Source organism: Larus michahellis, chromosome 3, assembly GCF_964199755.1.
Source record: "Larus michahellis chromosome 3, bLarMic1.1, whole genome shotgun sequence".
NCBI lineage: Eukaryota > Metazoa > Chordata > Aves > Charadriiformes > Laridae > Larus > Larus michahellis.
Window position 1 is genome coordinate 43,306,603 of NC_133898.1, and position 12,880 is coordinate 43,319,482.

Genomic DNA, 12,880 nt, shown 5'->3' on the forward strand with positions numbered 1-12,880 from the left:
TACCTCCACATTGAGTGTTTATGAACCTGATTGGACCTTTTATTTCAGAAGGCTATTGTGCTTTTGATTATCAGCTGCAATTTAATGTCACTGTCCTTTATGTCTAGTGTCCGTGTATGCTAACAGCGCATTGTGGTTTTAGCTGGAGAAGCAGACCGTTCTGTGCAGCTTAAGGATTTGGACCCGGACCTGTCTTCTCAATTTGTCTTTTCGCCTCCTCTTTTGAGGTCCAGGAGAAAAAATGTATCTAGCGTTTCCCGAATTGGGAAAGAACCGGTAAGTAAAACTGTAGTTGTCTCCCATTCTTAATTTTTGTTCCGTCATGCTTTTTCGAATCATACTTTGCAACGGCTTGCCTTTTTCTGTGAACGTATATCTGAAAAGAGAGAACTTGAAATTAATCAGGGGAACAACTTATTATTTTTTTTCCTTCATGAAAACTAGTGATAAAAATCAATTTTGAATCTACCTAAGTCAAGAATTAGTAAGCATTGCTTTGCTTTTAAGAAAAGGCACAGTGGCTTTCCTTAAACGTACTGGGTGTGTTATCTGTTGATTTCTGAATTTCAGCTTTTAGGTTGGTATGAGAGTTTGAGATGGAAGGTTTGTTTTTGTGGAGGGAAACTGTAATGCTTTTGGCAGTACCTTTGTCATGGCTTGTTCATGAAAGAAACATTCATCTGTGTTCTGTAGAAGTGTAAGAACTTGTGAATAAGTAATGTTTTTGTTGCCTTATCATAGCCGCTTCTGACTAAGGAGGAGGAGGATGCCAAATCTACAGAGTCTGTGGGAAAGCAAAAATTGAAGAGAGGTAGAACTGCAAAATCAAAAATGAAGAAAGCAAGCAAGTATGAAAAGCTTTTTGAACGCTTACTTGCATTCCTTTATTTTGGTAGCGATTCAGCGTTTGGCCACCTCACTTGCTCTTCCTCACTTGGCGGTACAGTTCTGCTCTGACTTTGCGAGCCTGTCCAGCTTGCTGGTCTCCTGGGCACCGTTTTCCCCACTTCACGGTTCAGTTTTCTATTGGAACCAGAAGAGGGAGGGGCTAGGAAAGGCCAAGTGGATGCTACTCTTTGCAATGATGGCGTGCTCTCCTGTCATTCCACCTTACGAAACCACGCTCTTACGGTCTTTAGTTCCTTCTGGAAAAGTGTTTGAGGAGAGTTGCCTCTTAAAATCCCAGCAGGGGGAGGAGGGAGAGGGGCTTTAAAAGCTCACGCGAATACTGAGTGAGAATGCTTGGGACAGTCTGGTAAGGAACGAAAGCAAAAGGAAGCTTGTTTCTGTATGTTTTCTGCCTTGACCCTATCTTCAAAGAAGCCCATAAACAATTCTTTGGCATCGATTTTTGTAATTCCAAAATTACAAAACGTTTTCCTCTACTGAATACTGTTGGTAATCAAAAAATCAATTTGATACTTCTCTTTCTTTTTAGGATCACGAGAAAAGAAGGCTCTTGGTCACCTCCACCAGTGGAAATAAAATTCGTCTCTCCTTTTGGAACTCCAGCAGATGGAACAAAAAGCAAACAGAAAGAAACCGCAGACACGGCAGAGAAGACTCTACGAAAGAACAAAAAAAGACTGTCTAATTTTCCAAAGCCAGTTGTGCGCCGGAAGATGCTGTAACAGTTTTTTAAGTTTATAATGTACACACACCACTGTTCGTAAAGTCATCAAAACTGTGTGGATTAGTAAAAAGAAAAAAAAATCATCTAATTTGGAAGAGCTAATTTATATAAATTATTGTAAAATTTCATAAACAAACGGTCTTCAATAAGTAACTCCATATGGAGTGTTATTTCCTCCGTCAATGCAGTTTTCTATTTTATAGTAAGACTTCATACATTTATATAATATGTAAATACAACTTATTTTAGGATTGTTAAATAAAAATGTATACTTCACAACATGCTTACTGTCTGATAGCTTTTTGAGGGAACATAGGGTTGAATGGCCTTTATAGGTCAGAAATGTTAATGTTGGTTTGCAAGAGTGTTTAAAGCCTTCGAAAGTGAGGCCAAAAGCTTTTTAAGCTTTTTAAAGTTTGCTTAGAACTCCTTTAACAAGTAATCGTGTAAAATGTACTAGTTTAAATTTTATAAATGATTTTTGACCTTCTGGCACAAATAATTGGGCTTACAATACAAAATGATAATTCCTTACATTCACAGTTAAGTTGCATTGTATCGAAGTCAGAATGTAAACAATTGTATTTTAAGCTGTGCAATATTTTTTTGTATTTGTCTTAAACTTTGGGAAAGCTGCTCTTTAGCTCATAAAACTGTATCACACCTCAGATGTTTCCCCATTGTTTACAATTTGTTGTCAGTAAAAAATTAGCTGTATAGAGAGTGTGATGCTTACAGTAGCATATCAAATTTAAAGGGATATTACCCACATAGTTTGAAATTTGAGCCAAAATTATTTTCATAAGGTTAGTAAGAATGCTACTATATTTGAAATAATTATTGTCTGTAAACATAGCTTGCAATATTTGAAGCCTGCATATCACAGCACTGAAAACCTGATGGTAAAGCTAACGTAGTAGTCTGAAAAAGGTACAAAAATGTATAGAAATCTTCATTACAAACCGTATTTTTGAATAATTTTTCGTTAATAATTGTGGGTTATGAGGTAAATGTCCCTGTAAGGCTTCAATTTGTAAAAGCAAATTCAAAAAAAATACTCTTTTAAAAACAGACACGGAAGTACTATTTTGATGTGCAGTCTTTTACACAATGGATTATTTTTATGTATGTCAATTTATACATGGATGCAACTTTGAAGCCTACGGAATGGTGGAACCTGACATTAAACTCTTCAATGAGTAAAAACTACTACATTTACTCCAAGAAATAATTTATTGGTTAACTAATACCTTACACATAATGGATGAATGTATTAATAACAGACTAAGCTTGTAAAAGAAGCTTCTTCTAGGGCCATGGCTTTTCTGTCTCAGAACAGGTCATTCTAGAGAAGGAGCTGCATGCGCTTGGATATTTTTCTCTTTGGGAGTATTCATGACTGAATGAAAGCTTGAGAAAAGAATGACAAATGTTGACAGTGTGAAAGTGGCAGTTTGAGTGAGACCTTTTAGTCAGGTTAGTAATTGTTTACTCGGAGTATTTTGTACTTGAACTACAATATAAATATAGTCAAAGAGGAAAGGTGGGGGAAGTTCTAGCAATATTTTTTTAAATTCACATAGTAGAGAAATGCAGTGAATAGCTCAGAAAATGAGGTAAAAGGTCAGACTTTCAAACCCGGAAAAGAAAATTGATGTCAAATCTGAATGTATGTTTTGTGTAGGGCACAAGAGTATTTATAAAATGCTCTGATTCCTGATCAACTAGAATTGACTGATGAAATGCTAATGAAGATCACTTAATAGGATTTGAACATGTTTCTGTCATTTATACTAGAGTATATTTTTTGGTCTGAAAATTAATGGAATCAAATGAAAACGTATTAGCTAGTCTTATTAATTTGTAGTCATTTTTAACCTCTTAATTTTATAACCAGCTCAGCTGATTTTTCTTCATTTGGCAATGCTTTGGAGGAAAAAAGAAAGCAGGAGTAATAATAAGAAAATTGGCCTGTGATTTAATAACTTCCTAAAGGTTTGTAATAGTCTAGTAATTTTTTTACCTTAATGGAGTTTTATTCCAATTACATGTTAAAATGTTTTCCTCCCCCCCTTTTTTTTTTTCCAGTTACCTAGATCACTGGACAGTTCTTGTGTGCTGACCAGTTTCCCCAGGGAGCAGTTTAAGAAGAACAGGAGTGTAAGCATAACGTATAACAAGGAAATGGGATTTCAGAAAGTTGAAGAACGTAGAAGGAAATCGAAGCAAACGCAGGCACTGGGGATTTTTTTGGTAGAGCCTGAGAGAAGGAAAAGAAGCTAGCTAACAGCATTAAGACGGCAACTCAAGGAGTTTATAATGAAGTGGAGAAAATAGATTTTCCTTTGGGTTTTTCTTGTGTAGGCTCGCTACAAGTATGTGAAGGGTAGAGGGGGAAAGATCACCTCAACAAGGGTGAGAGGGATCCAGCGCATGGGCGGTGCTGCTTAACAGTGAGGTTGAATTGGGAAGGAGACTTGCCTTTTAAAAGATTAAAATGGCTTGGACATGAGTGGCTGAGCAGGCTAGGAGTCTTTAATAGAGACTTGCAGGTGCTTGCACATGTATTTGAGAGGATGTTAATGTTCGTGGTGCCAGAGAAGAGCAGGAAAGAGGGATGACGCGCCGCTGTGGTGGATGCGTGCAGAAAGCTCTAGGGGCACAGAGCAGCAGTTCTCTTGTGAGCAAGATGAGAATTTCCCGGGAGCTACTTGGTACAGTTCATCACTAAACACGACAATTCTGAAGGTTTGCTATAGGAAATTGAATTGCTCGAGGGGTGTGTGTTTTTCTCGCCCTGAAGAAAAACTAGACTTTCTCAAGAGTGTTGTCGTGCATCTGCTTTGATCTAATGTCAGACGGCTAAAAGCTGAAGCTAAATTGTGCATCTGTATCTTTGGGGCCGTAACCCCAGAGAAATGCCACTGGAAGGTTAACTACCTTGGAGTAGACTCTCACCTTTCAGAAAGAACAAAAGTAGGTGTAATGACACATTTTATTTCCAGGAAACACATTTGCGAAGTTATTAGTGAAGGGAGAATGACTTTTAATCAGATTAAGGGCTGTTGTTAGAAGGGAATTTGTCAAGAAAATAGATGTTTCAGTAGAAATGGTTCGTGAGTTACTTCAGAGATTTAACACAAACACTCATAAGACTTTTTTTTCCTTCAAATGTTTATAAGCCAAGGCTGATGAAAGTATTAATTCCAGGTTATAACATGAAGGAGAATTAGAGCAAATCCATTTTACTTTTGATAGCTGTTTAGTGCTTAAAGCATTGACTGATTCACGTGGACTTAGTTTATTTGCCTTAATATTTGTACATGCCCAGTGTGCAAATAAGGCCACAGATAACCAAGTGGTTTAATCAGAACTTCCTCTCATGGAAGACTATTCTCAGGGTTGTCAGCGCAATAAACTTATTTGCTGCAATGTCATCAGTTCCCATGTAACTAGTCATAAATAGCTTAGCTGTTGATTCCTGGTGGGGAAAAAAGAAGCTACAGGCAGAGGCCAGTTGGTAGCTTCTCGTGAGTTGTTAGGCAGTGCTTGTAACCTGTTAGTCTAGGCCACCCTGAAAATACTATGAAGTAATAGAATTTCAAGTAATAAGATAGCATTTGTTTCTTATTTTGTTTGTACTTTTGTCTTCTGTGCAAAATTTGCAGGTTTCCATTCCAGGAATGCTTTTTTCACCAAAGTAGTCAAGGTAATGAGTCTCTCTGATATGCTTGGAGATAAATGTACTGTGGCTCCTTTTGAATTAAAGCTGTTCCTAAAATAAAATGCATTTTCCAAAGCACTGTGCTGTGTGGATGACCAATATGTGAGGTAGAGGGAAAAATGCAAGTTACGGTTACCGATGTGTCTGTTTGTTTAGGTCACTTGCTCCTTGGCTGTGGTTCAAGAGCAGGCTTATCCCACGGCAGTCATTGGTGTGGTGTGCATTGCTGTTGATCTTGATTTAAATCCAGACTAAAACATGAATTATTATCGAGTGACTTGTAATTTTAATAGAGAGAGAAGGATGCGGGAAGTTAGTGCGTGATTTTTTTATCAGCTCCCAGCAGCACAAGCATATATGGCACAGGAAAACCTTTATTGGTCTTGTAGTGGCTTCAGCAGGATCCAACAGTTACACAGGCCAGCTAAGATTTTATTCAAAGAACCAACTAAAAGCAGTTTTACCTAATACACAGTTGTAGACTGGTCGGTTCATTTATCTCCTCTTATTAACATTAATATAAGAGTAATGCAAATGACTGGCATTTATCCGTTTACTGGTTTGAAGCACTATCTAGATTTTGTCTACATTTCCATCATTGTGAAACTCAGTATTACTTTCAAGTGTGTTTGCAAATGTTAATTTCTAATTTAGTGGGGGCGCTCCTACCAGACAGCAGCGTTTGTGTATGCGTTTGCTGGCTCATCTATGAAGAGGATGCACTTGATCCTTTGTTTAGAGTGGTCTTTCATCATCTTGGTCAAGGATTCTGGAGAACACCTGTCAAGGCTATAATGCTACTCTGCTAACGTATGGTCAGACTGGCTCAGGGAAGAGCTAGTTGATGATCAGATAGGGTGCAAACAGGTGCCTGGTGCCCCTTGTGTGTGAAGAGCTCTTCAAAGCCACCCAGAATCTGGAAAAGAACAAGCGTTACCAGGTGAGATTAGCACAAAGTGTCATTTATTGCCAAGATCGTTCCAGGTTGTGCTTTCAAAGTCTCAGTGAATCAGCAAAAAAGAGAAACTGTGAGTATATGGAGCAACTTAGCACTACAAGCCGTAGTGGATCCTATAAAATAATGTTGAAAACAAAATTGATGTAGTACAACTAGATTTGCAGATAAGTCCTACAATGATAATTTGCCACAGGTGTAACTAGTTGATCCCTAACATGAGAACCAAAAATGTTCATTTTTAGTAAACCTTTTCTTAAGAGCTGTTGCAAACACTGATCTTCCTTTATGTACCATAAAGTGAGCTGCTCCTTATTGTCTGTTATGTTCCCTAGCTTCGCTCTTGCACAGGGTATTCATGAGAAAGTCTTTCCAGCACCTCAGTAGAGAAAACTAATGCTTTCTTCTTTATAGTGTACAGAAGCTTTATAGTGCCGTACCTCTCCTATATGGCAGGAGCAATGTTTTTAGCCTTGCAGTACAGCTTCTGTAGCTGATGGATGCTCCCACTCCATCAGTATCCTTCTGTGCTTGCAGTCCAGTGGATTCTAGCACATCTGTAAGCAGGAAGCTTTGCTTTAGCGCAGTAGTGCCTTCTGCCTACAGAAGTACCACCCTGGTCACTGAAGGCTGCTTGCAATTTACTCCTGTGTTACTTCCCCTAAGAAAGAGCGCTTTGTTTTCCCTAACTAGCCTCCCCAGCTCTGTACCAGCAGAAATGATGCAAGGATGCCATTTGTGAGCATGTTTCTGTGTCCCTTTGACATCGTCATCCACTGTGTGCCCTTGTGATAAACACAACAGTGAAAACTCCTTCCTTCCCATCTTGGTTGCCGTATCAATGTGTAAATAAAAAAACCAACCCTATTTGAAGCAGAGTTATGCCTATTTTATAGAGGTCTTGGATAGAGAAAAAAAATAAATGCTGGTTGAACCACGCTACCCAGCTATCAAAAATTAATTAAAAATTCACACTTCTTGAATTTTCTACAATGCTCTTTAGATGCTTAATAACTTAAAACTTAAGTAAAATGACTCATTGAGACATATGATGGCATCTACCTGGAAAGCAATGAGGATTATGCACATGAGGGTAGGTGAGGAGGAAATGCTGGAGAAGAAACAGCATTGTGATGAAACAGTAAGGATCTGATAAATAACTGCAAGAATTAAGCTTATGTAAGGGTTTGGGATCAAGGGAAGTTTTGATCTGTGTAATCTGGGATGAAACTCCATTAAGTTTGTGGCTTTTTTCCAAATATGTTTTACCTTCTAATTACTTCTTGTCTTTACAGAACACTTTCAACGTGCTGGAAATCTATAATGACCAGGTAATGAGGTCGCTTTGCTTCCGTATTAACAAATCTTAGTTTTCTGTGTACATTGATTTCTTTTTTGCTCGTTGTAATTTGACAATCATCCTTTATGCTCTCTTAACGTGACCCTTCTGGGCATGTTGGCTGAAGTGTGTGGGTGCTGCCTGGACCTAAGAGCATCGTTTTGCTGCTTGAGCCACCCGGCTGCTCTGCCATACCCCTGGCCAAGCTCTTTCATTCCTTGTGGTGCTTTTCTTCTTTCTCCTTTCTGTGCTTTCCTCCTTTTTGAAGAAAAAAGGGGGCCGCACTCAAATGGTTGCGGTCAGTGGCTCAATGTCCATGTGGAAACCAGTGTCGAGTGGTGTTCCTCAGGGGTCAGTACGGGGACCAGTGCTGTTTAACATCTTTGTCACTGACATGGACAGTGGGATTGAGTGCAGCCTCAGCAACTTTGCTGTTGACATCATGCTGTGTGGAGCACTGAACACGCTGAAGGGAAGGGATGCCATCCAGAGGGACCTGGACAGGCTTGAGAGGTGGGCCCGTGCAAACCTCATGGAATTCAGCCAGGCCAAGTGCCAGGTCCTGCACCTGGGTCATGGCAATCCCAGGCACAAATACAGGCTGGTGGAGAGTGGCTTGAGAGCAGCCCTGAGGAGAAGGACTTGGGGGTGTTGGTGGATGAGAAGCTCAACGTGAACTGACAATGCATACTTGCAGCCCAGAAAGCCAACCGCATCCTGGGCTGCATCAAAAGAAGCATGGCCAGCAGGTCGAGGGAGGTGATTCTGCCCCTCTACTCCGCTCTGGTGAGACCCCACCTGGAGTACTGCGTCCAGCTCTGGAGTCGTCAGCACAAGAAGGACATGGATCTGTTGGAACGGGTCCACTGGAGGGCCATGAAGATGGTCTGAGGGCTGGAGCACCTCTCCTGTGAAGACAGGCTGAGAGAGTTGGGGTTCAGCCTGGAGAAGAGAAGGGTCCGGGGAGACCTTATAGGAGCCTTCCAGTACCTGAAGGGGGCTCACAGGAAAGGTGGGGAGGGACTCTCTATCAGGGAGTGTAGCGATATGACGAGGGGTAACAGTTTCAAACTGAAAGAGTGGAGATTTAGGTTGGATATTAGGAAGAAATTCTTTGCTGTGAGGGTGGTGAGGCACTGGAACAGGTTGCCCAGAGAGGTTGTGGATGCCCCATCCCTGGAAGTGTTCAAGGCCAGGCTGGATGAGGCTTTGAGTAGCCTGGTCTAGTGGGAGGTGTCCCTGCCGACGACAGGAGGGTTGGCAGAGTCACCTCCCTTGACTTGCTGGCCATGCTTCTTTTGATGCAGCCCAAGATGTGGTTGGCTTTCTGGGCTGTGAGTGCACATTGTCGGCTCATGTTGAGCTTCTCGTTCACCAACACCCGCAAGTCCTTCTCCTCAGGGCTGTTCTCAAGCCATTCTCCTCCCAGCCTGTATTTGTGCCTGTCAACAGCAAAGTTGCTGAGGCTGCACTCAATCCCACTGTCCGTGTTTCTGACAAAGATGTTAAACAGCACTGGTCCCAGTACCTACCCCTGAGGAACTCCACTCGACGCTGCCCACCACTTGGACATTGATCTGTTGACCACTCAAAGAGTTGCAGTCCATCTGTCAAATCCATGTCCCTCTACTTTAGAGACAAGGATGTCATGCAGGACAGTGTCAGGTGCTTTGTGCATAAGTCCAGGTAGATGATGTCAGTTGCTCTTCCCTTATCCACCAATGCTGTAGCACCGTCATAGAAGGCCACCACGTTTGTCAGGCACGACTTGCCCTTAATGAAACCTTTATTAAGATGTGAGCTTTCAATGTAGATTAAATTTACCTGGAAAGTGGAACTTGCTGGGAATGAGTTTCTAAACGTGGTAAAGACCAAATAAGCACCCCGTTCTCAATTGAAGTCAATCTTAATTTATGTTCTATCCTTACTAACTGTAACAACATTTTTTTTGTTGTTATTTTAGTAACGAATTTTGGCTATAAGTCTCTTTCCCTAGGTAACAGACTTACTATCTAAAACCAGGAAGCCTGGTGGGCTCAAGGTTAGAGAAGGGCAGCAGTGGGGTTTTTATGTGGACAGTTTGAAGCCGATGCTTTGTGGTAATTACGCACAGACCAAGAGGTTAATGGAACAAGGGAATAAGATGAGAACAACAGCTACAGCTACCATGAATGCCACAAGCAGTTGGTCTCAAATGGTCATCACAATCCAGTTCAACCTCCCCCCTTTAAATTTGCTTTTGAAATTTATGCTTATACTGTTCCCATATTTTCACTTTCTTTTCCCTTAGTGCTCTGGCTGAGGTTGCTACAGCAAAGAAAGGGGCTTGATCCTGAGGAACCTCCTGCAGTCTGCTCTGGGGAGAAACAGCAGGACCATCATGGTAAATTGATTCTTGCATTTATAACCCACTTTCCCTGCTGAAATGGAATTGCATGGCTCTAACGTTGGTGCAAGCGGGCGTAGTTTAAAAGTTAAGGTTGCTTTCTATGCAACACAGAGGTGAGGACCCTTCCGCTGCTCAAAAGATTCTCGACGCTACTAAATACGTTACTAAAATGGAGACCATTTCTGTTTTCAGACCAGAAATGTGGTTGACACAAAATCTCTCTCTCTCTTTCTACGTTAGAGATTCAAACCCCGTTTCTTTTAAAGAGTTTGCTGCATATTTGGAAAAATTTACCTAGATAGAGATAAATGCAACTATAAAACTCAGAAGCACCTGTTTTATATAAACGCCATGTTCTTTACATAAAACAAAGCAGTATTATGAAACAGCTATTTGTATTTCCTGAATTCTGAGATTACTGTTGGTCCTGTGCACCAGATGTTGCATTCCTAAATAAGATGAAACCCCGACAGGGTCCTCTTTGTCTCGGGTGAATTAACTGTATACTCCGGCACCTTTGAAGAGGTATTTTTTCTTAAAGCAAGTACTATCAAATGAAAGATGGAAGAATACAAATAGAAAACGTGCACATGCGAAAATGTTGACTGTAAATGCTGACAGTCTTCAAACAGCTTACCTGAGTTTCTTCAAATGCTAACTTTCTTACTGTTTTGAACAAATTTAAGGACAGATTCTTCAACTGTTACTTGTACCAATACCATCGACGTGGTTTTGAGGGTTCTTTTTACGTTGGCGCTAGCGTAAGGCAGAGTTACCAGGATTTGAGCACCTTCGGTATTCACTTTGACAAAAACCACCTCTGTCTTCTCATCTGTCTGTCTCTCTTTCTCCTAAATTGCTAACCTGCTAAAAAGAGTTAGTTTATAGCCAGATTGCTAAGACACTAGGATTCTTCTTTTGTGTTTAAGGACTTTATGGTCATCTTTTCCATGTTAATCCCTATCTCATTTTTGGTAGGGTTTAAAACTAATTTTAAAAACCTCCTTCAAAATCCAATGGCAGGTAATACGTTTGATACGCTCACAGACTGCAGCCGAGACTCCAGCAGACCTCTGTTACGAAGGAACTCTGTCAACCTGACGATACGCTGAAAGGTACACTTTCATAGTTTTTCCCGCTCTGGTCTTGGTGCCAATTGCGGTCAGGTGCTGGGCAAAATGAGAAGAGATACCAGCTCAAAGTGACTGACAGCTGAGGAGGAAGGAAAGGGTGAATGTGCCAATAAGGGAGGGCAGCATATTAAGAGCTTATTCTGTATTCTTATTAACGCACGGCGTATATTTTGACAGCTAAGTTATGTGACGGAGGTAGCTCTTTTTCCTGAGAATTCTGGGTCTCTCTCGTGTGCGTGACTTAATTCAGCTTCTTTCCTTCCCTTTGTCTCCCGGCAATGCAGCACAGAGTTGAAACGTGGAGCGTACAGATGACCCCTGCTGCCAGGCGTTGGTTGTCTCTGCTTCCCGATGCCGGATCCCAGCGACAGTGCCACACAGAGCTATTCCTTCCTGCCCAGGAGCAGTTTGCTTCCCGGCCACTTCCCCAGTCCCTCGTCTCCTTCTGCAAGAGGAGGTTCCCTCTCTCCTCCTGGCCTTTCTGGGGCTCAGAACTGAAAACGGCCCTCTTTGCAGTCCTTCCAGACAGGCTTTCGCTGGGACTCCAGCACTAATTATTCCTTCTTATTCCAGCTCCCCTGAAAAGAGCTCAGGCACTTAGATGTCTGCTGTCCCAACGCGGTTCATGGCTCAGTGACCGCGTGGCTGCAGCTGCCTGGCTACGAGGAGATATCAGGAGCAGAAGATTTAACGTTTCCCGCACCAGTTCAGTCCTGCAAAGAGCTGAATTGCTTTCATGTGCTGATGAATGCAGACCAAGCAGCTCCCCATGCCTGAGCCAGCTCCGTGCAGGGGCAGCTGGCGTTGTCTCTGCAGGGCATTTGCCTGCCTACCTGGCGTACCCGCAGTTAGAGTGGATGAGGTCTGGTTTTGAAGTTTCCCATCCCACGTTGCCCCACATATGAGAGGCACAGCAGCTATGGCTACGTTGCTGCATGTTAGGCTTAGCTGGAGAAGAGAAGGATTTTCCTGGGCTGGCAGGGTCCAAACCAAACCAGGCTGTGATTGCTGGTAGCGGTACAAGAGAGGGCAGCAGATACTTCCACCCGAGGAGCGAAGTGGCCGCGAGACTCTTTCACCTGTCAAGTTCTAGAGCTACCTGAGATATTTCTGAACAGGGAAAAGAAGAAAAGAAGAAGGAAGAAAAAAAAATCATGTTTGACAGGAAATCTTGTTTGCTGGGATTGTCTGGGTAACAGGTGCTTTTTTGTCTTTTATATATTTTCATATTTAAAAGGACAAAAATGATCAGGACCAAAGCCGTGATAAAGGCAAGTCCTGGTGAGGAGCTGCTGAGGGAACTGAAGGCTGAAAACACCAAAGTGTTGTCCAGACTGGCTGGGCTCGGGAGCGCAGAGCGATAGATAGAGGATACTTTTAAGATCATCAAGTCCAACCGATAACCTAGCACTGCCAAGTTACCACTAAACCAGGTTTGTCAGCATGACATCTACCCGCCTTTTAAAGACCTCCAGGGATGGCGATTCCACCACTTCCTTGTGCAGTCGGTTCCAATGCTTGATAACCCTTTGGGTGAAGAAATTCTTCCCAATATCCAATCTAAACCTCCCCTGGTGCAACTTGAGGCCCTTTCCTCTTGTCCTGTCACTTGTTACTTAGGAGAAGAGACCGACCCCCACCTCGCTCCAACCTCCATTCAGGTAGCTATAGAGAGCAAGAAGGGCTCCCCTCAGCCTCCTCTTCTCC

General features: G+C 42.0%; 1 protein-coding gene across 1 annotated transcript in view; it reads left to right on the forward strand.

The window, feature by feature from the left end:
- The window catches only part of LOC141740746 (protein ELYS-like), a 47,323-nt gene extending 45,411 nt beyond the window's left edge, over positions 1–1,912 (forward strand). Inside the window, exons 34-36 of the mRNA XM_074579939.1 lie at positions 143–276; positions 742–848; positions 1,439–1,912. Of these exons, the coding sequence (XP_074436040.1) occupies positions 143–276; positions 742–848; positions 1,439–1,631 (434 nt within the window). The 3' untranslated portion in view covers positions 1,632–1,912. The remainder of the gene's footprint in view (positions 1–142; positions 277–741; positions 849–1,438) is intronic.
- The last annotated feature ends 10,968 nt before the right edge of the window (positions 1,913–12,880 follow it).